At 42.1% G+C, this 21,344-nt stretch overlaps 1 protein-coding gene across 1 annotated transcript in view; it reads right to left on the bottom strand.

Annotated features, from left to right (window-relative positions):
- Nucleotides 1-5,400: 5,400 nt before the first annotated feature.
- Nucleotides 5,401-21,344, bottom strand: part of ptgir (prostaglandin I2 receptor) — a 32,105-nt gene continuing 16,161 nt past the window's right edge. Inside the window, exon 2 of the mRNA XM_083772614.1 lies at nt 5,401-5,870. Within this exon, the coding sequence (XP_083628740.1) occupies nt 5,580-5,870 (291 nt within the window). The 3' untranslated portion in view covers nt 5,401-5,579. The remainder of the gene's footprint in view (nt 5,871-21,344) is intronic.

Here is a 21,344-nt window from a genome sequence, read left to right as displayed (position 1 = left end):
CCAAGAAGGATTAAAACAATGTTGTTGCCGATGTTGTTTTTTGGGGTAGCTATTTCTATGCTATTGTTTCTAAACCCTATAGCAGTTTGTGATTACTAATGAATTACTCATGGTAGAGAAAACTATATTTGAAACATTATTGTTCATCATGCATTGTTTTGTTTTCATTCATGAAAAAGTGTGTTTCATGGCCCATATAGCACTTACCCTACGCCCTTAGATAGCACTTTTGTAGAGGTGTTAATCCGGCCCTGTCCATAACACCTCAACAGTGCCACCTACAGGCCGATCGCCTCCATGCCACGCCAGCCACGCCACATTGATGAAGTAATAATTTAAAAAGCAGCCCAGGCCCCAGAACAAAAATTGAGTTGCATAAATTAACATAGGCCTACAGTACTTTTCAGATGGTCGACCTTTCTGTATCCTTTTTCTTGAGTGGTCTTATATAATCGTGTTATGTTGTATACAAGTAGGAATTAAGTCTACCAGCACATGGACCGAATTATGGTTATAATTATTTTATTATTATTGATTTTTAATTTTAATTTCTATTTAATTGTTATAATCATTACTATATTTTCTCTTTTTTTGTCAACGGTGGTTGGTGCTGCGGTTTGGGGGTATGTTTTTAAAAATGAGGCAAGGGGCAAGCCACTGATTGTAGTTGGCAAATAGCCTAATTTGAATTATGTTTTATGTGCATTTTCTTTGTATGCCTGTACTTGTGCCTTTCATCCAAAAATGAAATAAAAAATATATTAAAAAGAATACAGTAGTCCCTTCCCAACATTTTCAATGTGTGTTCTTTTTGTTTCCAGAGAAGATTGTGTGCACAACGCATCTCAAAGCCTCTATTCAGGCCAGGTGCTGGATGTCAGGCATCAAGGCAAACATCAAGGACATCCCTACACCGTAGAGCTCCAAGACGTACTTTATTTTAAGGCAACAACTAAATTCAACGTTTCGACCGAATAGGTCTTCATCAGGCAAATCATTTGTTGCCTTAAAATAAAGTAAGTCTCTACAAACTGGTATGCGGATGTTCTTCCTCTTCCTCGATGTTCTTTTTGTTTGACACAGCAGCCAAAAACTGCAATATTTGCAGTACAGTATGGAACAAAGACAAGGATTCACATTTTGGTGAAGTTGTTAATATTTTAACTTTTTATAGGATAGACTTACATCGCTAAAACAATTAGATTACAAAAGATGTAGGCCTACTTATTTTCTGCCAATTGACTAATAGTTTCACCAGCATGTGTACTGCTTGGTTGTGACGTGTTTTAACCACATTGGGGCGCTCTTACTGCAACACCAATCGGCTTTGTGCTCTTGTGGTCAATACTACAGTAAATGTAAGTGTGTTGCAAACAGCCCATCTAAAATCATTGATAAGTTGTTGAATTGCTGTGGTATTGGCACTATATACTTAGATGAACGCTTGAGTCTGATGTATTTGTATTATATCCACCCTTTATTCTATCCTCAGACCATTTATTTAAATTAGAACCCATGGACAACATGAGGCTACTTACTTGTTATTTACTTACTTAAAAACAGAACTACTGACTAGGCAATTCTTTGAGGTCGTTCTCATGACAAACTGTTGATTCCCCGCTGCCATTTCACAATGTAAGATATTGCACAATATATTTTGGTCGCATTTAATCAAAAGTAGAAATATACTGACCTTTCACATTTCGCACAAACATTCACACCCTACTGAGCATTTGACATATGAAGTCACTGCAGAACCACATAAATAATCACCAACATAACTAGTCTAGGCTTATAAAATCATATACAGTATTAGGTCCTCAGTAATTCTCATTATAAGGTGGTACCATTTCTGTCTACTCGACTCTTTTTTTAATGCAATAATATGATGACTTCTATTTCAGCATGCCAACTTTCCAGGAACAGAAAGGCTGTCGTTTCTATTATAAGATCAACTTATAGGGGGTCCCCAGAAAAATAAGGAGCAGTTTAAACACTTATTTCATGTCTTTTGAGTGGTGCAGCCACTCCACAATGTCCGTCCCTCCCTATGTCTGTATGTCCCTATGTTTAGGGTACCAAAAGTGGCGCCGTTGTGCTAGAAACAGAGAGAGATAGTGTTGCACTGTTGCCTGCTAATTACAATGTGGAGCATGCCGTGCATGCATGCGAGAGAGAGAGAGAGAGAGAACTATTACTTGTGATAGAGAGTGTTGTCTTAAGTTCTAACCCTGTCATTTCTCGTCCGTCTCGGACTCCACACGGAGTTGCACCACTCAGTTCACACGGGTGTGATTTCTTTTCACAAATGTTGACAAATCTTTTCTTATGGAGGTACCTGACACAATTTTATTTTCTCAAATGGGGGTTATGCTACAGACGTAGCAAGAACTGACACAAAACTTAGATTGTTGGCTAGGGGTTAAGGGGATAACATATGTCCCTCTCCTTTATTGCCGAGGCCCTAGCCTAGATAGATACATACAGTACAAACTTACTGACCAGATGGACAATGCGGTGAGGCCAGAATTGTCTAAATTCAAACAGAACATTTTCCTGTTTATCTTTGTCTTGTACTTGCTTCCATTTCGTGTAAACACCCACCCGATGTCCTCAAGCATAGTGAAGGTTACGATAACTGAACTCTGACGGAGCACAGTACTGTTTAAAATGTTCATTCATACAATCAACATACATTTTGCAACATGTCTCTGAGAACATATGCTTGTGTTTGACACACATTGTCAAACACAAGCATGCAACTTCCATCTTTCTAGTCTTACAGCACTTCTTATTTTTCTTTTCTTTCTTTATAGAGGCATAGGGTGACAGTAGGCTGACAGGGAATGGGGAGAGAGTAAAGGCCGTCGGGATCGGGATCGGGATCGGGAGTCGAACCCGCGGCACACTGCCAGACGGGATTACCAGCCAAGGTGCCCAGACGGCTACGCCTGCCGCCCGGGCCTCTTTCATTTTTTTTAACAGAGCTTATGATTATGTGTACAAGAGTGATACATATTCACATTTTCTTCCAGACAAAAAACAAACTACACAAAATGAAGCCACAATGCACGATACACAAATATACACCACATCAAATGCAAAAATTACCTTGTAAGTATAGTTCTTACAAGGAGCTCTGCAGCAGTTTTTCAATTTGCAGGCTCCCTTCAACAGGAATTCAACATATAGATTCATGCAGGAACATTCACAGAGGCGTCGGTATCTGTTAAGTAAAGTAAGACATCATTATGCTGTAGGAATATAGTACCAAATCTCTGTGCAATGCAATAATATGTCTCTACTTTGAAGGAAATGTATGATTATCAATGTCTACATCAATGTTGCTGACAAGAAATAGTGACAAGACAGTTAGACTGTGTATGCTTCCTCCTTAAACCTCACTCGCCACCACAAGCGCACGATGCAAAACGAAACGAATGCACATGCAAAAAGGGGGCCCAATGTTTAAAATTAAACGTGGCGGTTTTGAACAAAATACAGGAAGGGCTTCTGAGGTGGAGGAACTTTGTGGCGCGATCGTGTCACTGACTCATCACAAAAGATGTCTTTTCAACAACAACAAAATTGTCAATTAATGCAACATAGTATAGCCTAGATATATTAAGCCTTAATAACCTGGTATAAATACAGTACAGTCACATTTTACAGAATATATGTCTTTGATGTTTACTAGCTATGAATTAATTACATCATACTGAGATTTGGTTTATTTGTAGTTGTTACGTCCCCACCAAAGAGGTCCAGGTGTTATTTTGTGCAAAAGTAATGTAGATTTTTGGCTATTTCCCCTACCATAAGCCCTCAATGAATTGCATTGAATTGCATTGAATGGGGCTATGGGGTGTTGTGCTAATTCCATAATTTCCATCGCTCAAAAAAATATATTTTTGTATATATCCTCTCTTCATAATGTAAATAGTATCCCTAGCAGCACACTTTACTACTTGGAAATTAGCGAATTAGCACAAAAACCCAACCCCCATTGAGGGCTTATGGTAGGGGAAATAGCCAATAATGCACTTTTGCACAAAATAACACCTAGACCTCTTTGGTGGGGACGTATAACAACTACAAATAAAGGTAAGAAAGCCTTCTAGCATGGAATTCTCCTTTAAAGCTGCAAGCGCCGACATTGGGCAGTGGTTAGATTGCATTTTGAGCTTCATGCAAACATCTCTTGACAGTAGGTACTACTACCTGACCACAGGATATACGTTTCTCTGTAGGAGAGCATGGATACCAACTACAAACGCTGTGTTAGTTATATTGCATTAGCATGTTTTGGGGGGGGGATGATATGGATTGCATCTTTAATGGAACAAAGCATACGCATTTAAGATCTAGTGCAAGTTCATTTGTAGGGCATGCTTATAAGCACAAACGCATTCCTTTGCAAAATTGTCTTGTTTCTTTCTTGTTTTCAGTGCAGGGGCTGATATGCTTTCTTTCAGGGATGCATGATGTTGTTAATGAGTGTTTGGTGACATGACAGTTTGACTGCCTATCTATGGTGCCGGTTCCTCAGTCTGGTATACATTCTGAAGTCATTGCCTCTCAGTGTTGACCCCGCCGAGCGACCAAGAACGCCATGTTTGGTCCAGCGTTTTCAGCGGAGGATCTAAGATAAGGATGCTGACGTCGGTGAGTCCGTTCGTTCGTTGGTCCTTCGCAGCTATTTGGTCCCAAACAACAAAGTATCTTGTAAATAAAGGCTAGACTAGATAAGCCGTGGAATGTCCCGTGTCATTCTCCTTCAGGATGAGCGCTATACTGATTTCTGCCTCCCTGTGGCCCCTCTAGCGCTATACGCTACAGGCAAATATTGCACACATAAGACACCGAATGGACGGATTACCATGAAACTTGGTGAGCACATTCACGCTCTCCGGAGGAGTGGGCGATCCCTGGCATGACTGTTCCTCTATAGCCAGCGCCACCCTCCGGTTACAATGCAAACCTTGCACGGAAGATTATGTCCAGGAGATTTTGGCCATGTCCTGCCAACCTACACTTTGGTCCCAAACAATAATGCATCCCAATACTACCTGGAGTGTACAATACTACCTCGAGTGTGAGGACCAACACAAACATCTAGGGGTGGCTAGCGGAGCATTGAGACATAAGTAAGTAAGTAAGTAAGTAGCCTTGCCGAGCCATGAGGCCCATAGGGCAGGAGCCTATCTCCTGTTTCTGTAGCCATGAGGCCCATAGGGCAGGAGCCTATCTCCTGTTTCTGTAGCCATGAGGCCCATAGGGCAGGAGCCTATCTCCTGTTTCTGTAGCGTGAGGCAGCTTGATGTACACCCCCTGGACATGACGCTAGTATGTCGCAGGGACTTACCCCCAATCCAAACCCTTGATGCCGAGTGTCAAGCAGGGAGGCACTGGGTCCCATTTTTAGAGTCTTTGGTATGACCCGGCCGGGGATCGAACCCCCGACCTCCCAGTCTCAGGGCGGACACTCTACCCACAAGGCCACTGAGCAGGTATACAGTGAGACATAGTCTTGTTTAAATATCACAGTCTTCCGCACCCTTCGACCGTTGAAACCCTCGTCACAGAGGAAGGCCGGTGTCCGTGCTGGACCGCGGAGCTGTGGACATGAGCGAGGTGTTCTGCAGCGTGCAGATGTCCGACGGCAGAGACAGGGCGTGGTGAGCCTTGGCCTTCATGGCGTCCCTGGTGAAGCGACAGGAGAGCAGGGACCAGAGGTGACGGAACACGGACTTGCGGCAGATGATGAAGACCCACGGGTCCACGATGGGGTTGAAGGCATAGAAACGGAACGCCGTCAGGTTGTGCTTGTCGTCGGCGGACGGCTCCATGGCGTTGACGAAGCCTGCGATCTGAAGAAAGAGGAACAGGTTCAGTGCCTCCTATAAGTGTAAAAATGACCATTAAGAGTCCATTTGGTTTAATTTTACACTCTTACACACAGAGAGAGAGAGAGAGAGAATTAGCAGCTGGCCCAGGAAGCGTCTTCACCACCTCGCTCCTCTCCTCTATCAACAATGCCTTATTTCCTTCACGAAACATTCAAACAAACAGTGCCCTAATTAATGGCGGGCTGTGATGGAGTGTTACTATTGTACGTGGGTGTAAATGTTTCCCTGTTGCTAAGGCTCTGGGAATGAAAACTAATAAGCTATATACAGAGTTAGAGCAGCCACGAGGCTGTCACTCAGGCCATGGAGTTATGAAGGAGAGAGGGCAGGCCTGGCTCAGGCCGACTGAAATCAAGTCGACTAAAATCTTATGATATTTAGGGCTCCATTTTCGTCACAGCTAAACCCCTTATCCCTAAACTTCTTTGCCTACTATTTTGAAAAGCATTTTTTAATAGTTCAACTAGCCAATCTACATTGACACGTTGTGAGACTGGCCATTTTAACTATTCAAAAAGGTTTTGCAAAATAGTAAAAGAAATAACTCTATAGCTCTATCCAATGGGGCACAAGAAAACACACTTGACGTCTTATCCACAGCACTAGAAAAACTTAAATCATGCCAACATCTCTGTTATTTTCTCTTTTTTTAATTAGATTTTTCCAATGGTAAAATATCTGTCTCGCCTTATTTACTATTATTATTATTATTATTATTATTATTATTATTATTATTACTATTATTACTATTATGATTATTTTTGATGTATTGTAATCTTGTATCTGTCTTGCTGTTCAACCTGTGGGGTGGGGGAAACCCCCTTTTTCTTTCTTTTAACAAAAAATAAAATAAAAAACTCCCTAAAAGAAGTTTAGGGATAAGGGGTTTAGCGGTGACGAAATGGAGCCCTAAAGTCTACTAAAACTAGACTAACACTAGAACATTTCAGGTGACTAAAATGTGACTAAAACTATTAAAATTAAGTTTTATTCCAAAGACTATGACTAAAACTAAAACCTAAATTTGCTGTCAAAATCAACACTGCTATAAGGGGCGGACGAGTCTTCGTTTCAATGGAAGTTGGAGAGTCGGAGTGGCGTTTTGAAGCACCCCGGAAGAACGCTCCACTATCTGTGAGAAAATGAGATTATCGCTACAATAACAATATTATCACAATATCGAGGTATTTTGGTCAAAGAAATCGTGATAATTATATTTTGTCCACATTTTCCCTGCAGCCCTAATGGAAACATTACAGTCCGGATCGATGTCAGAACCGGTGCTGAGAAGGAACAGGTTTAAATGGCCTACACTCACACGCATACGCACGCACGCACGCACGCCCACCCACCCACCCATATATTATAAACCCATGAAAAACAACATCTTGCAATTATCCTGCTGTCCTGCGTGTGATATCATCAGCTCACAGTAACATTAAGCAGATGTTGAAATCAATAGTATAATGTCTTCAATAACACGAGGCACGGCATGGCCGAGAAGACAACGGGCAGATGTGGTACAATGACGCTAACGAGGCGATGATGTTTTATGCGAGATTGAAGGACATTCCTTGGAATTGCACAACATATGTTGATATAGGACTGTTGGAAAAACACTTAAGGGAGTGTACGTGTTATTCTATATATAGATTCTTTTAGATAAGTATTCATTAGCTCTATAATCCAATAGAATGGGTTAGACAAGTATTCATCATCTCTATAATCCAATAGCAATCATGAGTGTTTGTTCAGGGCTCTCCCCGTCTCTCCACCTCTTTAGTAAACAGAACATATATCTTCAGGTTGGGATACCAATTTCATCCATTCAGCAGAGAGAGAGAGAGAGAGAGAGCTCATACTGGGCGAACAGGACGAACGAAGTGAGATCAGATTCTAAGAATGTCTTCTATATCCTGACAGTTTTCTGAAAAAGCTATGTTTCTATGTCGTTCTTCGATTTTTCTATGTCATTCGTTCTTCGATTTTTCAAAAATGGCAGAACTACAAGCTCATAGCGCGCCACTCGGTGGCGCGCTATGAGCTTGTAGATCTGCTATTTTTCAATAGCTAAAGCATAACATAATGCCAACACCAAAAGGGGTTCCCGCCCCAAAATGGGTTTTAAGCTGATGATCGATCTTTGTGGGGTTCTCTCTCCTGATTGGATAACATTGGTATCCTGGCCTGAAAAAAAATTATTTAGGAGAGACCCAGTACTTGAGCAAACAACTATACGCCAGTGATCACTATGAGAATATAGAACTTTAACATGTTGTGTTTTATTCAATAAAAAACAAGTAAAAGTAAAACAAAATAAAATAGCACACACACACACACACACACACACACACACACACACTCCAGCGCATGCATGGGGTTACACCATCACCATAAAACATGTCGCAAGCCAAATTAATGTGGTCTGAAAAAGTCTGTTCCGTGCGCAGCTCTTTGCTCAATAACACAAGTTCCTCTTTTTAGAGTGTTGTGACAGCTGGGATAGACCCACCATGCATCACACTGCTGTGGAACGCTGATGATGCTACGGCACTTTGTCACAAAAAGAAATAGTATAAGAGCTCCGTTATTCACCCTTAGGGTGTTCTTAAACATGTGTCACACATGCATAACGTGTGACCTGTACTGTAAGTGTGAATAAACAGACCCCTTACTGTTGTAATGTTTCAGATATACAGTATAATTTAGTCATTTCTCAACCCGTTCTGGACGGGAACCCCCTGTTGGTGTCTTAAGCATTATGCTATGCTTTAAGCTATTGAGAAATAGCAGATTCAATCTTGAAAATGTTGCGCAAATCTTTGAATATATATTCTTTCAGAGCGAACGTTTTTAACTCAAATCTTTGCTTCGGGAGGGGGAGGGGGATTACAGATAATTCTGGGGGTCCTTGACATGAAAAAGGTTGAGCACCACTGACATAGAAACAGGTTTTTCAGAAAACGTTTAAGTCCACAATGGGTTAACCACTTAACCACTTAACCCCTATACTTATGAAGTTACGACTAATAGTGAAAATAGCCAATGAACATGCAACACGCAATTTGTGAGCTTGTAGAGCAGCTGTAAAATGTAATGATCTCAATTTTCTCAAAATAGGGATGCCATGGCTAAACGTAGGCAAAGTGTCTTAATTGTGAACAGAGTATGCAATTAAACACAATAACCCTACCAGCCATAACGCCAGGATACTGTTACAGGCCTATGCCATGATTTGGGAGGTGGCAATAACAGTAAAAATCACAAGTCTGGAACACTCTGGTGGAGATGTTGCCTCCGCGACCCGACTACGGATAAGCGGTTGAAGAGGGGATGGAAGGATGGATGGCTCGGCCACTAAATGGTCATGAGCTGCAGTGTCACATCACATTACCTCTTACTATACACAGCACATTAGAGAGAGACTGACAATTTCATCAGAAATGCACTCTAAATAATCTCACATAAATCATAATACCAAGTGTTTGTGGTACTTCCGTTGTTCCAAGTTGTCCACTTCTCGACACATGAACCACAGTAAATTGTATTACTATGAGAGAGTATGAGACTGTAAGGCCATGTTTCATTTTGTGTCAGTGGTAACCATTCATCTTGCTGGGTATAATCACACTGGGACAAACCGCACTAACAAACACTGTGTTTGTCTCTCTCTGCAGCGTGTGTGTGCTGTAACCCCACACCTTACTCATCATCCAGCACTGCCAGAAACATTTCCAAGAAGACACGCACCCATCTACCCCCTTGGCCTGGCCAGTTACTTAAAAACTGTAATATACTAATACGGTAAGATACTAGTTACTTTTTTTTAAGTAATATTATTAGTTTATATATTATTACTCCCTGACAAAAGTGCATTTTGTTTTCTCGCGCCCTCCAGTAATTGCATCTTTTGTCCCCCAAAAATCTCACACTATACCCAGTTTGTTCCGGACGTCTATAGACCGGATCAGCAGCCTGCGAAGCAACTCCATCCCAAGCCAGTACCACCAAGGCTCGTAAAAAGCTTGTGATCTAGTTACTTTTGGAAAATAGTAAATGTAATAGTATTACTAAAAAATGTGACAGTTATATTACTAGTTACTGGAAAACCGTTATTAAATTACTGTAAGTAATAAGTTCCTTTAGTGTGCGTGACTCCACCAGAGCGAGTGGAGTTAGCTGGTTTTGCCCTCTCCCCTGCGGTAGAGCAGCTTGGAGATCCATTGTCAGCTATTCTTATCAATGAAGATTGGGGTAGTGAGAGTGGTGAGAAGAATATCAAATGCAAGTATCTGACAATGAAGTCACAAGACCAACTTTGATGAGGCAGTATTGCTTTGTTTTAACATTTTGGATTTAGCTGGTCTGCCTGACATATTATATATGTTGGTTAAAATGTGTAAAACATTTGAGTATAAAATAATAAAGTCCAGGACTTCTTTCCAGTGGGAAAAAATAAAATCAGCAAATGCAAATCTATGGTAAAGCGATGCATGCAAAGTTGTGCACACACGATATGCATGCATACATGCACTAGCCTTCATCTGTCTTTGCAATGCACGCACAGCCACACAAACACACATAGACATCCAATTATGTAGTAATTATAGCTATACAGTATACAATGGACCCAGCATGTCTGCTGTATACGTGCATCTGACAGGGCTATCATCATCAGTCCCAAATGGTATCTAATATTCCCCAACTATCAGGACACAGGCCTTGTAATGGAATGATTATATGTGGATGAGTGGAGGCAGTCCAATACGGAGAGAATGAGACGGGTCCTGGTGGCACAGGGGTAAAGACCCTGGTGGCACAGGGGTAAAGATCCTGGTGGCACAGGGGTAAAGATCCTGGTGGCACAGGGGTGTATTCTACAGTATACGTACGTAGTACGTAGTTTGCAATTATACAATGTTTCCCCTGACAAACTGTAATTAAATGATAGTTGGATGTGCACCTGTGTGCCGGGACTATGGCGGTGCCATACCTACTACGTATGGTGGTGAGGCATGTGGATTTACTGATAATACATAATATTAATGTGCATTGTCCTTCACATGTAGGACATGCCCACAAGTGAGAAGCAATTACCTCTAAAATGTTCCCCTCTGCGTTGAATAACTGTCCAGCATAAATAATGGCCCAATAAGATGTTTGTTTTGATCCCAGGCTTGTGTTTGCCCTTGTGCCTTCAATTCCACAACCCTACATTCTCCATTCTCTCGATGGAAAGTACCAGGTTATGAGTCACACAAATGTAGAGAGGCCTGTTAGAGAAGGGAACCACTCATTTAATATAGTGTTATGTTGTAACGCAGCACTGGAATCACTCTGGAATCACACAGAGTGAAGTCATTGACAACATATAAAGTCACCACACCAACTTCGATGAGGCAGTATTGCCTTGTTTTCAAAATATCTAAAGTTTTCTTCATTTCCTTAAAATGTAAACTTTTTAAATTTCCTGACAAATTAACATTTTGGAGTTATACAGTAGGTGATTTCTTCCCGACTAGCAGAGATATATTGTAAACATCTTTCCTCTCAATAAGGCAAACCTGTTTTGAAGGTCTTAAGTTATTGTCTCCACCAGGCCGAAGGCATGTGGGGAGAGTATGTTTTGCACTCCGTCCGTCCGTTTGTGTGTCCGTCCGTCCGTCCGTCCGTCCGTCCGTGTGTGTGTCCGTGACAGGCTAATCTCGCCCACCGTTAACCCGGTCGATGCCAAATTTTGCACACACACTCCCTGGATGCCAACGATGAACCTCTGCCCCAAACTTTCCACAACGGCCTGTTATAGCGCCACCAAGAGGCCGCTTTGTGCAAAAACTTCACCGTTAACCCGGTCGATGCCAAATTTTGCACACACACTCCCTGGATGCCAACGATGAACCTCTGCCCCAAACTTTCCACAACGGCCTGTTATAGCGCCACCAAGAGGCCGCTTTGTGCAAAACAAGTTTTTGCACAGTACACCTACAGATTTTGTCCAAACATCACGCAAATTGGTACACAGTCTCTCTAGAGCCATTCAACGAAACGGGTCTTTCAGATTTATCACACTCCATCCTGATTGGTTAAGATTGGCTTCCAAAGTTCACAGGAGTGCTCAGTTTCAAACAAAATGCTGCAAATCATGAACACATCGCGTGATTTCCGTGAAATTGTGCACCCACATTCCCACTAGGCCGAGGACGAAATGCCACATGAACAATTTCAACTCAGCCTCAAGGTGGCGCTATAACTGGCCGAAAAGTGTTTTTACCTCTAACTGCACGGATCTGTGGATAACCTGGTGGAGACCTGTGCCCGGAAGGGCACTTTTTCTAGTTTGAGGATAGAATTGGATCTATAAACATGTCTCTGCCTTCAGACACGCATGCCGTCAGGGGAACCAACCTGTCTGAATATCCATTAGTGGGTTTCCTTTTTAAACAGTGCCAGAGGCTACGGTGGGTTAACTGCCACCATTAGACCCATTAACAACATTACCAACGTTGTACGGAATTGACAATTCCTGGCAAGAGTCTGGAGGAGGTCCCTGGGTTCAGTGGTATCAGGTGTCTGCACTGCTCTCTGTATAACAACGCCCACGTAAGTGAAAGTAACAGAGACTACTTTTCATTCTTGTGAACAGTACACAAAATGCTCATCACATGCTCACATCACATCACATGCTCATCACACCAAGGCCATGATGTGTAATGATTCATGAAGAATAACCTTGTCCTAAAATGTCCTATTTTAGCAACATTTGTATTGTACAGTAGCTGCATCTCATCATCATAATTTTTACGACCGCGGTCGAGATCATGGATTTCACAATGCCACACCAGACTTTCAGGTCCTTCATTGCCATCCCCAGTTCCTGCTTACTGATGCATGTGTCCCTATAGCGATGACATCAGGGAACGACAGTTTTCTATACCTCTGGTCTGCTTTGAGGCAGGACTCCAGAGAAGAAGGGAAGATATAACCTCATTGTCAGCTCTGTGGCAGTGGCCGGCAAACTGTGTTCTTCTGGATCGGACCAGTGAAGAAACACAGGGAATTAGATTAGTCGATGGGCGGCTCTTCCAAGACAGATCTTGCGCTCTCATTAGAAGGCGGGTGTAAGAGCCATCCAACCGTTTCTCTAGTTTCTTTGAAATTGTCCATGTCTCGGAGCCATAGAGTAGAATCGGCTCAACGGTCATTTAACATCTTACTAGCTGCATCTAGGTGTTGATGATTACGTTCACACTCGTGACTCTCGTTTGTATACACTACAGCAGGGGTGCCCACACATTTTTGACTTGAGAGCTACTTTCAAAATGACCAGCTCAACAAGATCTACCCAGCAAAAAAATAATATTATTCCATTGCTGAAAATAGTTTAAACTGTACCTGAGGGGGCGTTACATATAAGACAAACACACATGGAATGGGGAAATGGAATTGTTAGGGTTTTTTGTATATAACTTTGTAATTCTGACGCTTGTGCGCAACACTCACAAGTATTGCTTTGTGGGTTTGAGCTGACATGCCCTTTTGATGTCAATCAAACAAGTCACCTTAATTCAAATGGCAGATAAAAAAAAGTATATATTACAATTATATATATATAATAGGGACATGTGGTCTACCTGCACAGGCTTTGTGATCTACTGGTGGTAGGGCAATAATAACAGTGTCACGCTCAAGGCCTGTTGGTTAACCCAGAGCCAGTCAATAGAAGAGTTACAGCTGCTTACACGACGTGGGCAACCTCAGACTTTATGGCTGAGTTCTGTCACACAGCGTGACATGTCCTGTAAACACAAGATTCTGTTCTGCTTAACGCTACAGTCTACATCCACTGATGGAAGAATAACATACTGTAGTGTACACACGCACGCACGCACGCGCACACGTGTACTGTAGATTGTTGAGGTTGCAGCATATCTTCATTATGTAATTATGTTGTGGTGCAGCGTTTTGGAAAGTTTTCTTTATTTTAATCAGGTTTCTCTCGTCACCATGCTGCACTGTAAAAACCACTGGTTGTGTTTTGAAAGGGCGTCGTAGTGCGCTACCGTACGATGCAGAGAGGGTTACGGTTGTAGTGGAGCGCTACCGTACAATGCAGAGAGGGTTACGGTTGTAGTGGAGCGCTACCGTACGATGCAGAGAGGGTTACGGTTGTAGTGGAGCGCTACCGTACGATGCAGAGAGGGTTACGGTTGTAGTGAGATATGAGATGCTTTGCTTTGGACATCTGCCGTTTCTGTTCATTGATTGGGTGTAGAGGGAAGAAAAGAGCAGAGAAAATACAAAGCCAACCATGATATTACTTTACTAAGTATTGGTAAACTGTTGCTGTCTGCTTATATCCATACTTGGTGCATGGTGGTGGAGGGTTTGTTATCTTAATCCCCTGGTTTATTATATGGCCCTTGCATCACACATTTCAGGTTTACACCTTCTATCTTTCCTGGCAGATGGTGTGATGTACTTTAATTTCCTGTATTTTAATATGGAATTTCTAACTGTTGGCTGTTAAATCATTAGTTCATATCTGAGAGATGGGCTGCATGGCGTTGGAGATTTTATATATAGTGCGCTAACGAAATTGATCACTGTAGCTCAACAAATGCCAAACGAGACTTTATTTGTAGGTGTAAAATAAACAGTCACAGTTCGTCAGAACAGATATTATGTCGTTGTGATGACGTTATGTTGTCTCCTGCGGTTATTGACTTGGCCAACGATCGATCAATGCACAGCGATGTGGGTACAAAAACAGAAAACTAGGATAGCCCAAATGTCCTCTTTCCATTACCCGTCTTTCTGTGCCCCTCCCTGCTTGATCTCTACTCTAGTCGCAATAAAACTAAAGCCCTAACCACTCCTTGCAACTGCAGTACTTGCAACCATTATTGCCAATGGCAGTTGCAAGGAGTTTCAGTTTCATGGTGTGGTTTGTTTTGTTGCAAGGAACTTGCGAGTATTTGCAAGGAGTTGCAGCTGGTGTGGTTTGAGCCTAAAACCAATGACTGTTTCCAGAAAAGCAAAGAGAAGGAAGACGATGGGAGGAAGAGGATGGAGGAAGAGGAGGTGGGCGTGGATGATTCACAGAGGGGAAAATGAAGAAAAGTGCAATTGTCTCCAAGGACCATAATATGGGAAGGGAATCAGAGTCATGTCTCTTGGCAGGGACAATTCGACATGATACGCACGCCCAAGGAATGATGTCATTCCTTGGGCGTCTTGGGACCACAAGTGGTCCTTGAGGTGGTTCAAGTTGGTCCCCAGCTAATATGATGGAGTTGGTGACCAACTGGACCCATATTAAAATAAACAATGAAACAAAAACAAAATAAATGCATTTTACGCTCTCAAGAGTTAAATTATTGTTAAACATCTGGCATTACTTAATTTACAAGAAGTCTACACAATTAAATCAATTGTTATTTTGATCAACATTTGATCAACTAATAATAATTAACAAAATAAAAGCACACAAGGGTAACAACAGAAAGGTAAAACACCAACTAAAACTAAGAACAAGGAACACTAGAAAACATAACACATGTCATGTCACGGACCGTGACATGCGCAACATACAGTACAAATGTCTACATAACTACAACATATTCATGTCCTCCTTTAACTTAATTTAACTAGTTTTTTCTTGGCTACAGACGCTAAAGCTGCAGGAGTCATTTGGATTGCATAGAGTTAAACATTTTTCGTGCCGGCATGTTTTCGGGCACCTCAGTAGCCAGGCAAAAACTACAAAATGACGTAATTTCGCGGGTCCATCGATGCGATAGCCTTTTAGTGGCATCCTAAGTTCATACTTTTTATCATGTCACCAAATCTGAGAGTCAATTCCGAGATAAACCCTGCTAAAGATCGTGGCCAGTATGGGAGTCTATGGAGCACGGATTATCATTATTTCCGTCACTTTTGGTTCTCGACCGTTCCAACATGGTGGCCGGTGCCTTTGTCGCCGGGGCCCGTATACGGGAGGCGTAAGTAGCCTACAGTATATGACAGTTAAACGTTCAAACACGAGGATGTTATAAGAGTGTGGAGTTTTATTAACCGCTTTTGGACGTGTATGGCTCGAAGTGTGTTAAAAGCATCCATGCCTGACAGGCATGTCTGCATTTACAATTACAACCAAGATTACATTACAGGCCTTCAACAAGTCAGGACATGAAAGGCCGACAGTTACAGTAATCTGTTCCATGACTAATATGACTCAGGCAGGGAGACAGTCTGTCATTCAAACAGTCAGACCTGTTTCAGATGTGTGTGCACTGCATGGGTTCCATAAGCAAAACATTTGTTTTTAACCTTTTTTTTTGTTTGTTTTTAGAAAAAGGCAGATGGACACCTAGATGAGTACAGTATAGGACAAAGTGCATATAATCAAAAGTTCCAATCCTGACAGTGTGATGCGGGTCCTATTCTTTGTCATTCAGAGATCCCCTTTTGATTATTATTAGCACAAAAGTTAACACACAGTTGTTGATTTGTTGCTGCTAGTGGTGTTTTTGTGATGTTTATGGAAGTGTTAGTACTTCAGTTTCCATTACATGTGAAACATAGTCAGTCAACATGCCAGCACTGCATTATAGCATTACGCGGCTTTACGCCTATAATGCAATTATTCAACAACCATTGTCACAATTATGTTTGCGTTGGCTGGGTGACAGGCAGCCATTTAGTGTTTCACAGGATCTGTTGCATATGGTTTGGAACAACATATTTAAACAGATAAGAGAAAAAATTAAAAGAGGTCCAAGCCAGGCACTCTGTCAGTCAAGTGAAAAAAAGTCTTTATTGTAACTGCATGTCAAAGATCGTTAAGGGACCCTGACGAAGACTTGTATAGTAGATCATTAAGATCATTAAGGGACCCTGACGAAGGCTTGTATAGTAGATCATTAAGATCGTTAAGGGGCCACGTCCATTATGTTTTGGAAGGGTGACCAATGACAATGCCATGTTGTCTTGTCTTGTCTTGTCTTGTCGTACGTTTGTCTTGTTTTTGTTTCAAAACTTGATTCAGGTTATGTGGTTTGTATCAGTGTCACTTCCATGTTAGCATAGGACTATGCAACTTTTTATTTTATTTTCTTATTTTTATTTTATGCTACCACAATATTTTGTGTATGGACTCACAACATTTTGTTATCTTTGATATGTTTCATATGGGTGTGTCATATATACTGTCATTTGATTTACTGTATACCCTGAATCTTGAATAAACAAAACAGTGAAAAAAAAAAAAGATCGTTAAGGGACCCTGACGAAGGCTTGTATAGTAGATCATTAAGATCGTTAAGGGACCCTGACGAAGGCTTGTATAGTAGATCATTAAGATCGTTAAGGGCATGTTCTCCCCGTGTCCCCTAGGGTAGGTACCCTCACAAAAACATGCAGTAATCCTGGTCTCTAAACTGCCTCCCCCTGGGAGGGGAAAGGAACTGGTTGGAATAACGTGTTCCTTCCATGCGCTACGTCCAACCAGGGAAACTCCCCCCTGTCAGGTGTAAAGGAGCAACTTGGACACTCAAGCATGAAGGAAGCATGAGTTAAGTCCGTTGCTCTCCCTAGGTTGGCGGAGGGTGTGTAGAGCCCAGGATCACATCACAGGATGATTGACACAGGGGTGAAAAATGGGTTACAAAATCGTGGGACAAAAATATATATATAAATTATAAAGATCGTTAAGGGACCCTGACGAAGGCTTGTATAGTAGATCATTAAGATCGTTAAGGGACCCTGACGAAGACTTGTATAGTAGGCGGGGAGCCAGCACCAAATATTTGAGAGGACCTGTGATGTCATGACATACTTTTTATTTGTGTTTTTTTTCTATTCACTTGGTCATTAAGGTCCACAGAATGAGAGGTCTTCTCTGCCGGAAATATCGCTAAAAAACGTTACGGCCATTTTTGTATACCCCACCATAGACAACCAATATAAGGCTAAATTTCATCATACTTTAACCCATTCTGGGTGGGAACCTATTTTGGTGTTTTAACTAAGCATTATGCTATACTATAATTATGATCTACAAGCTCAACGAGCATGTAGGTCTGCTATTTTTGAAAAATCGTAAAAATGCGGCACAAATCTTTGAATATATATTCTTTCAGAGTGAATGTTTTTTTATTTCTACGTCAGGCCTAAATGGGTAGCATGTGACACGTCAAACTAGGGGGTTTTCATGATTCTGAATCCATTCCAAGCATTAGTTATGCATGAAAAACACTCCTAAAAACGGCTATAGCCGTCATCACAAAATGTGATGAGGTCATGTGTCAAGTGGATATGGCCAAAGTATGGCTGATGTTGCATTGTTATATCCATGTGGTCTTGATCTCTCTCTCAAAGGCCGCATCTGTATCAGATCCAGAGAGATCGTGAACAGGCTACATCAGACTATATCAGATTGTAATGAGAGACACACTATGTCACTGTATTGTACATTGACATATTTCAGAGTCAAACTGAGAACTCTACTGAGACCTCATCCTGTGTTTGCTGACAAACACATGCACTATGTGTAGGCCCACATTATGTACTGTAAATAGCCATGGTTTATTTGCATAATGGTTACTGGACATGCTCGCTGAAAAATGGAAAAGCCTCCATTTCCCCGTCTTTGATGTGAACGTAAACAATTGTACAGGCATTCGTCCCCTAAATATGTGACGATAGACAATGCTATGAAGTGAAAGTTAATATGCATGTATTTATCTTATTTATTTTAGTCTGACTAGACCTGAGACGGGGATAAATCACGTCCCCACCGGTGCTATAAATAAAGGTAATGGCCAGGGGGGGGGATATCAAAAGCAGAGGCACGGGTCTGTCCGTTGTAAATCTGTGTTCTGGGCCCGTCTGCTGCTGGATCGACGTCAACGGACAGCTGCGCGGCAGCTCATCACACAAGACATGGAATAAGTGGGCAGAACAGCAAAGTTCAATGTGTGCGTGCGCACGCGTTTCCATGTTTTGGGTATGTTTACATTTCCATATTGGGACGGCCCATGTTGTTGGCATGGAGACTATGTTTACCTTTCTTCAATGTGCGCCTTAATTAAGACAGAAGACACCTAAAGTGAGTGATTTGGTTGGACACAAAGAATAGTAATGAAGCATATAGCGTTATAGGACTCGGGAGCCTCACAACGCCTCAGCTGTAATAATCGGCTCTCAGTCAGCTGATTGTGTACAATCAGCCTAGCTAGCTTCCTATTCTCCATTCACAGCTCTGCTGGTCATTAACGTCACACTCCAATCAGAGCTCAGAGTGGCTCCTTTACGTATGGCTCACACTCTCTCAGCAGTATCAGTGTGTGCAGCAGCAGCAAGCAGGATGAGCAGTGCAAACTTCCAGTTTAAATAGCCGGTATGGAGATGGAATGAGTGGATGTGATTGGATGATGTGAATCATGTGAGTGAGAGCGTGATGTTGAGGCGGCCCAATGACGTCCGGCATGCAGCAACTGCACTGAGTTTCCTGACTGAACTTGCTCTGCGCATGTCTGTGACAAGCTCATATCTCTTAGCCCAAAACAGCTGATCTACAAGACCATGTAGATCTTCTATTTTTGCAGAATGTTGTCCTATTTTCGCCTATAGCATGACATCCCAGGGATAGGGACGCTCTGGTTCACGTGGTTAATGGCAGTGAATTTCACATGAAACACAGACACTGCCTGAGGAGTAGTAGTGGTTGGAGCTGGACCATGGCAGTAAACAACAGCTATGGGTCAGTTGGCCATGAAATGCCAAACCACAGAATAGGCTCTGCAGTCTGGTTCCAATTATTGGTCTGCATTCTCTGGCTCACAGTCCTCCGTACAGAGGAAGTGTGCTCACCACAAGAAAAACAAGAATAAGAACAATTTGAGATTCGTGATCGATTAGAGAGATTATCAGCCTACTCCCTAATGTCATTTAATTAAATAAGTGCATTTTATTTACTTTATCTGGCAAAGAGATGAAAAGTAATCTAAGGTTTTCCTGCAGCTGCTGTGCGTGCATGCGTGACTGTGTGTGAGAGAGAGAGAGTGTTTTCTATTAACACAAGCGCCAGTATATCGATCCGTTCATAACCACGGAGAGCGCCCTGGATTAGGAGAGACGAGTCATTCTTTCTGCCGCGCTAACAGCTAAATCAACGGTAAGCCGAAAGGCGAACTGCATGACAAAAAAAAATGAATATTCTTATCTCGCCCGGTAAAATTGAGGATGCGCTAGGACATCCTCACACGTCAGTAGGTGGCGCTATGACGTGACGTGTGGCAACGTCGTATGTACGGAAACGGTTAAAAACAAATGATCATGATCATAATCATCTGGACTGGTCCCAGTCAACATTACAGTCTTTAGGACGCAGGATAGACAAAGTATGCAAAATCAAAAACCTCCATACAGTATTAACTCCGCCAAGGCTTTCATTGGGAGACAGCCAATGGGAACGTCAAAGTATAAAAACACAGGGATCTTAATCTGAGTTTGATCAACCCTATGCTGAGGAGGATGCTCGCTTGGCTTGACGTTCTCAGAATAGCACACGTTCTTAAGTACATAATAATTGCATTCTGCGTCACTTATAGTTGGTTTGATGTGGGGGTGTAGTATTTCACTGCTGTGTGTGTACTGGCAAACTTCTTGTATTACTTTTATTATCATGGTGAGGTCTGAAAATAAGATCTCTCTCTCTAAATAGTATAATGGGAGGTGGACGGCAGCTCGCATGCGTGATCCGGTCTAGGTACGCTAAAGAAGGAAAGGCCGACCCCCGTGGACGGCAGCTCGCATGCGAGATCCGGTCTAGATACGCTAAAGAAGGAAAGGCCGACCCCCGTGGACGGCAGCTCGCATGCGCGATCCGGTCTAGGTATGCTAAAGAAGGAAAGGCTGACCCAAAATAATGAAAAAATGGTTCTCAGCGACGCGGATTGATATCCATAATAAAGCTAATCAGAGAGAGAGAGAGAGAGAGAGAGAGAGAGAGAGGAGGGGGGAGAGAGGGGAGTTGCACCACTCGGTTCACACAGGTGTGATTTTTTACCTCCTTACATGATTTTCTGTTTTTTATACAGAAGTGTATATTTGTATGTCTCTAAATGTCCTGATTAATTGAAAAAGGTGGACCCTGTTGTAAACAAGTGTAGTGCTTTGTGTGAAATGTACTCATTCTGCAGACTGATCAATTCCCGTAACTCCCAAGTTGATCTCTGTGACATTCTTCATCGTTACATTTGCTTATTTATTAAATATTTGGACGCTATTCTGATGAACCCCATCTATGATGTACTGTGCTAGTGTGAAATTAATAGATAGCTAAGATGGATAGCACACACGTGTGCGTGTGTGTGTGTGTGTGCAAAATAAGTGCTGAAGCTTCAATATGCCTTGGCATAGCATCTCCTGTGG

Source organism: Protomyctophum parallelum (genome assembly GCF_964188405.1).
Source record: "Protomyctophum parallelum genome assembly, chromosome: 9".
NCBI lineage: Eukaryota > Metazoa > Chordata > Actinopteri > Myctophiformes > Myctophidae > Protomyctophum > Protomyctophum parallelum.
The sequence above is the reverse complement of the archived record's forward strand: the minus strand, read 5'-3'. Positions and strand labels throughout refer to the sequence as shown.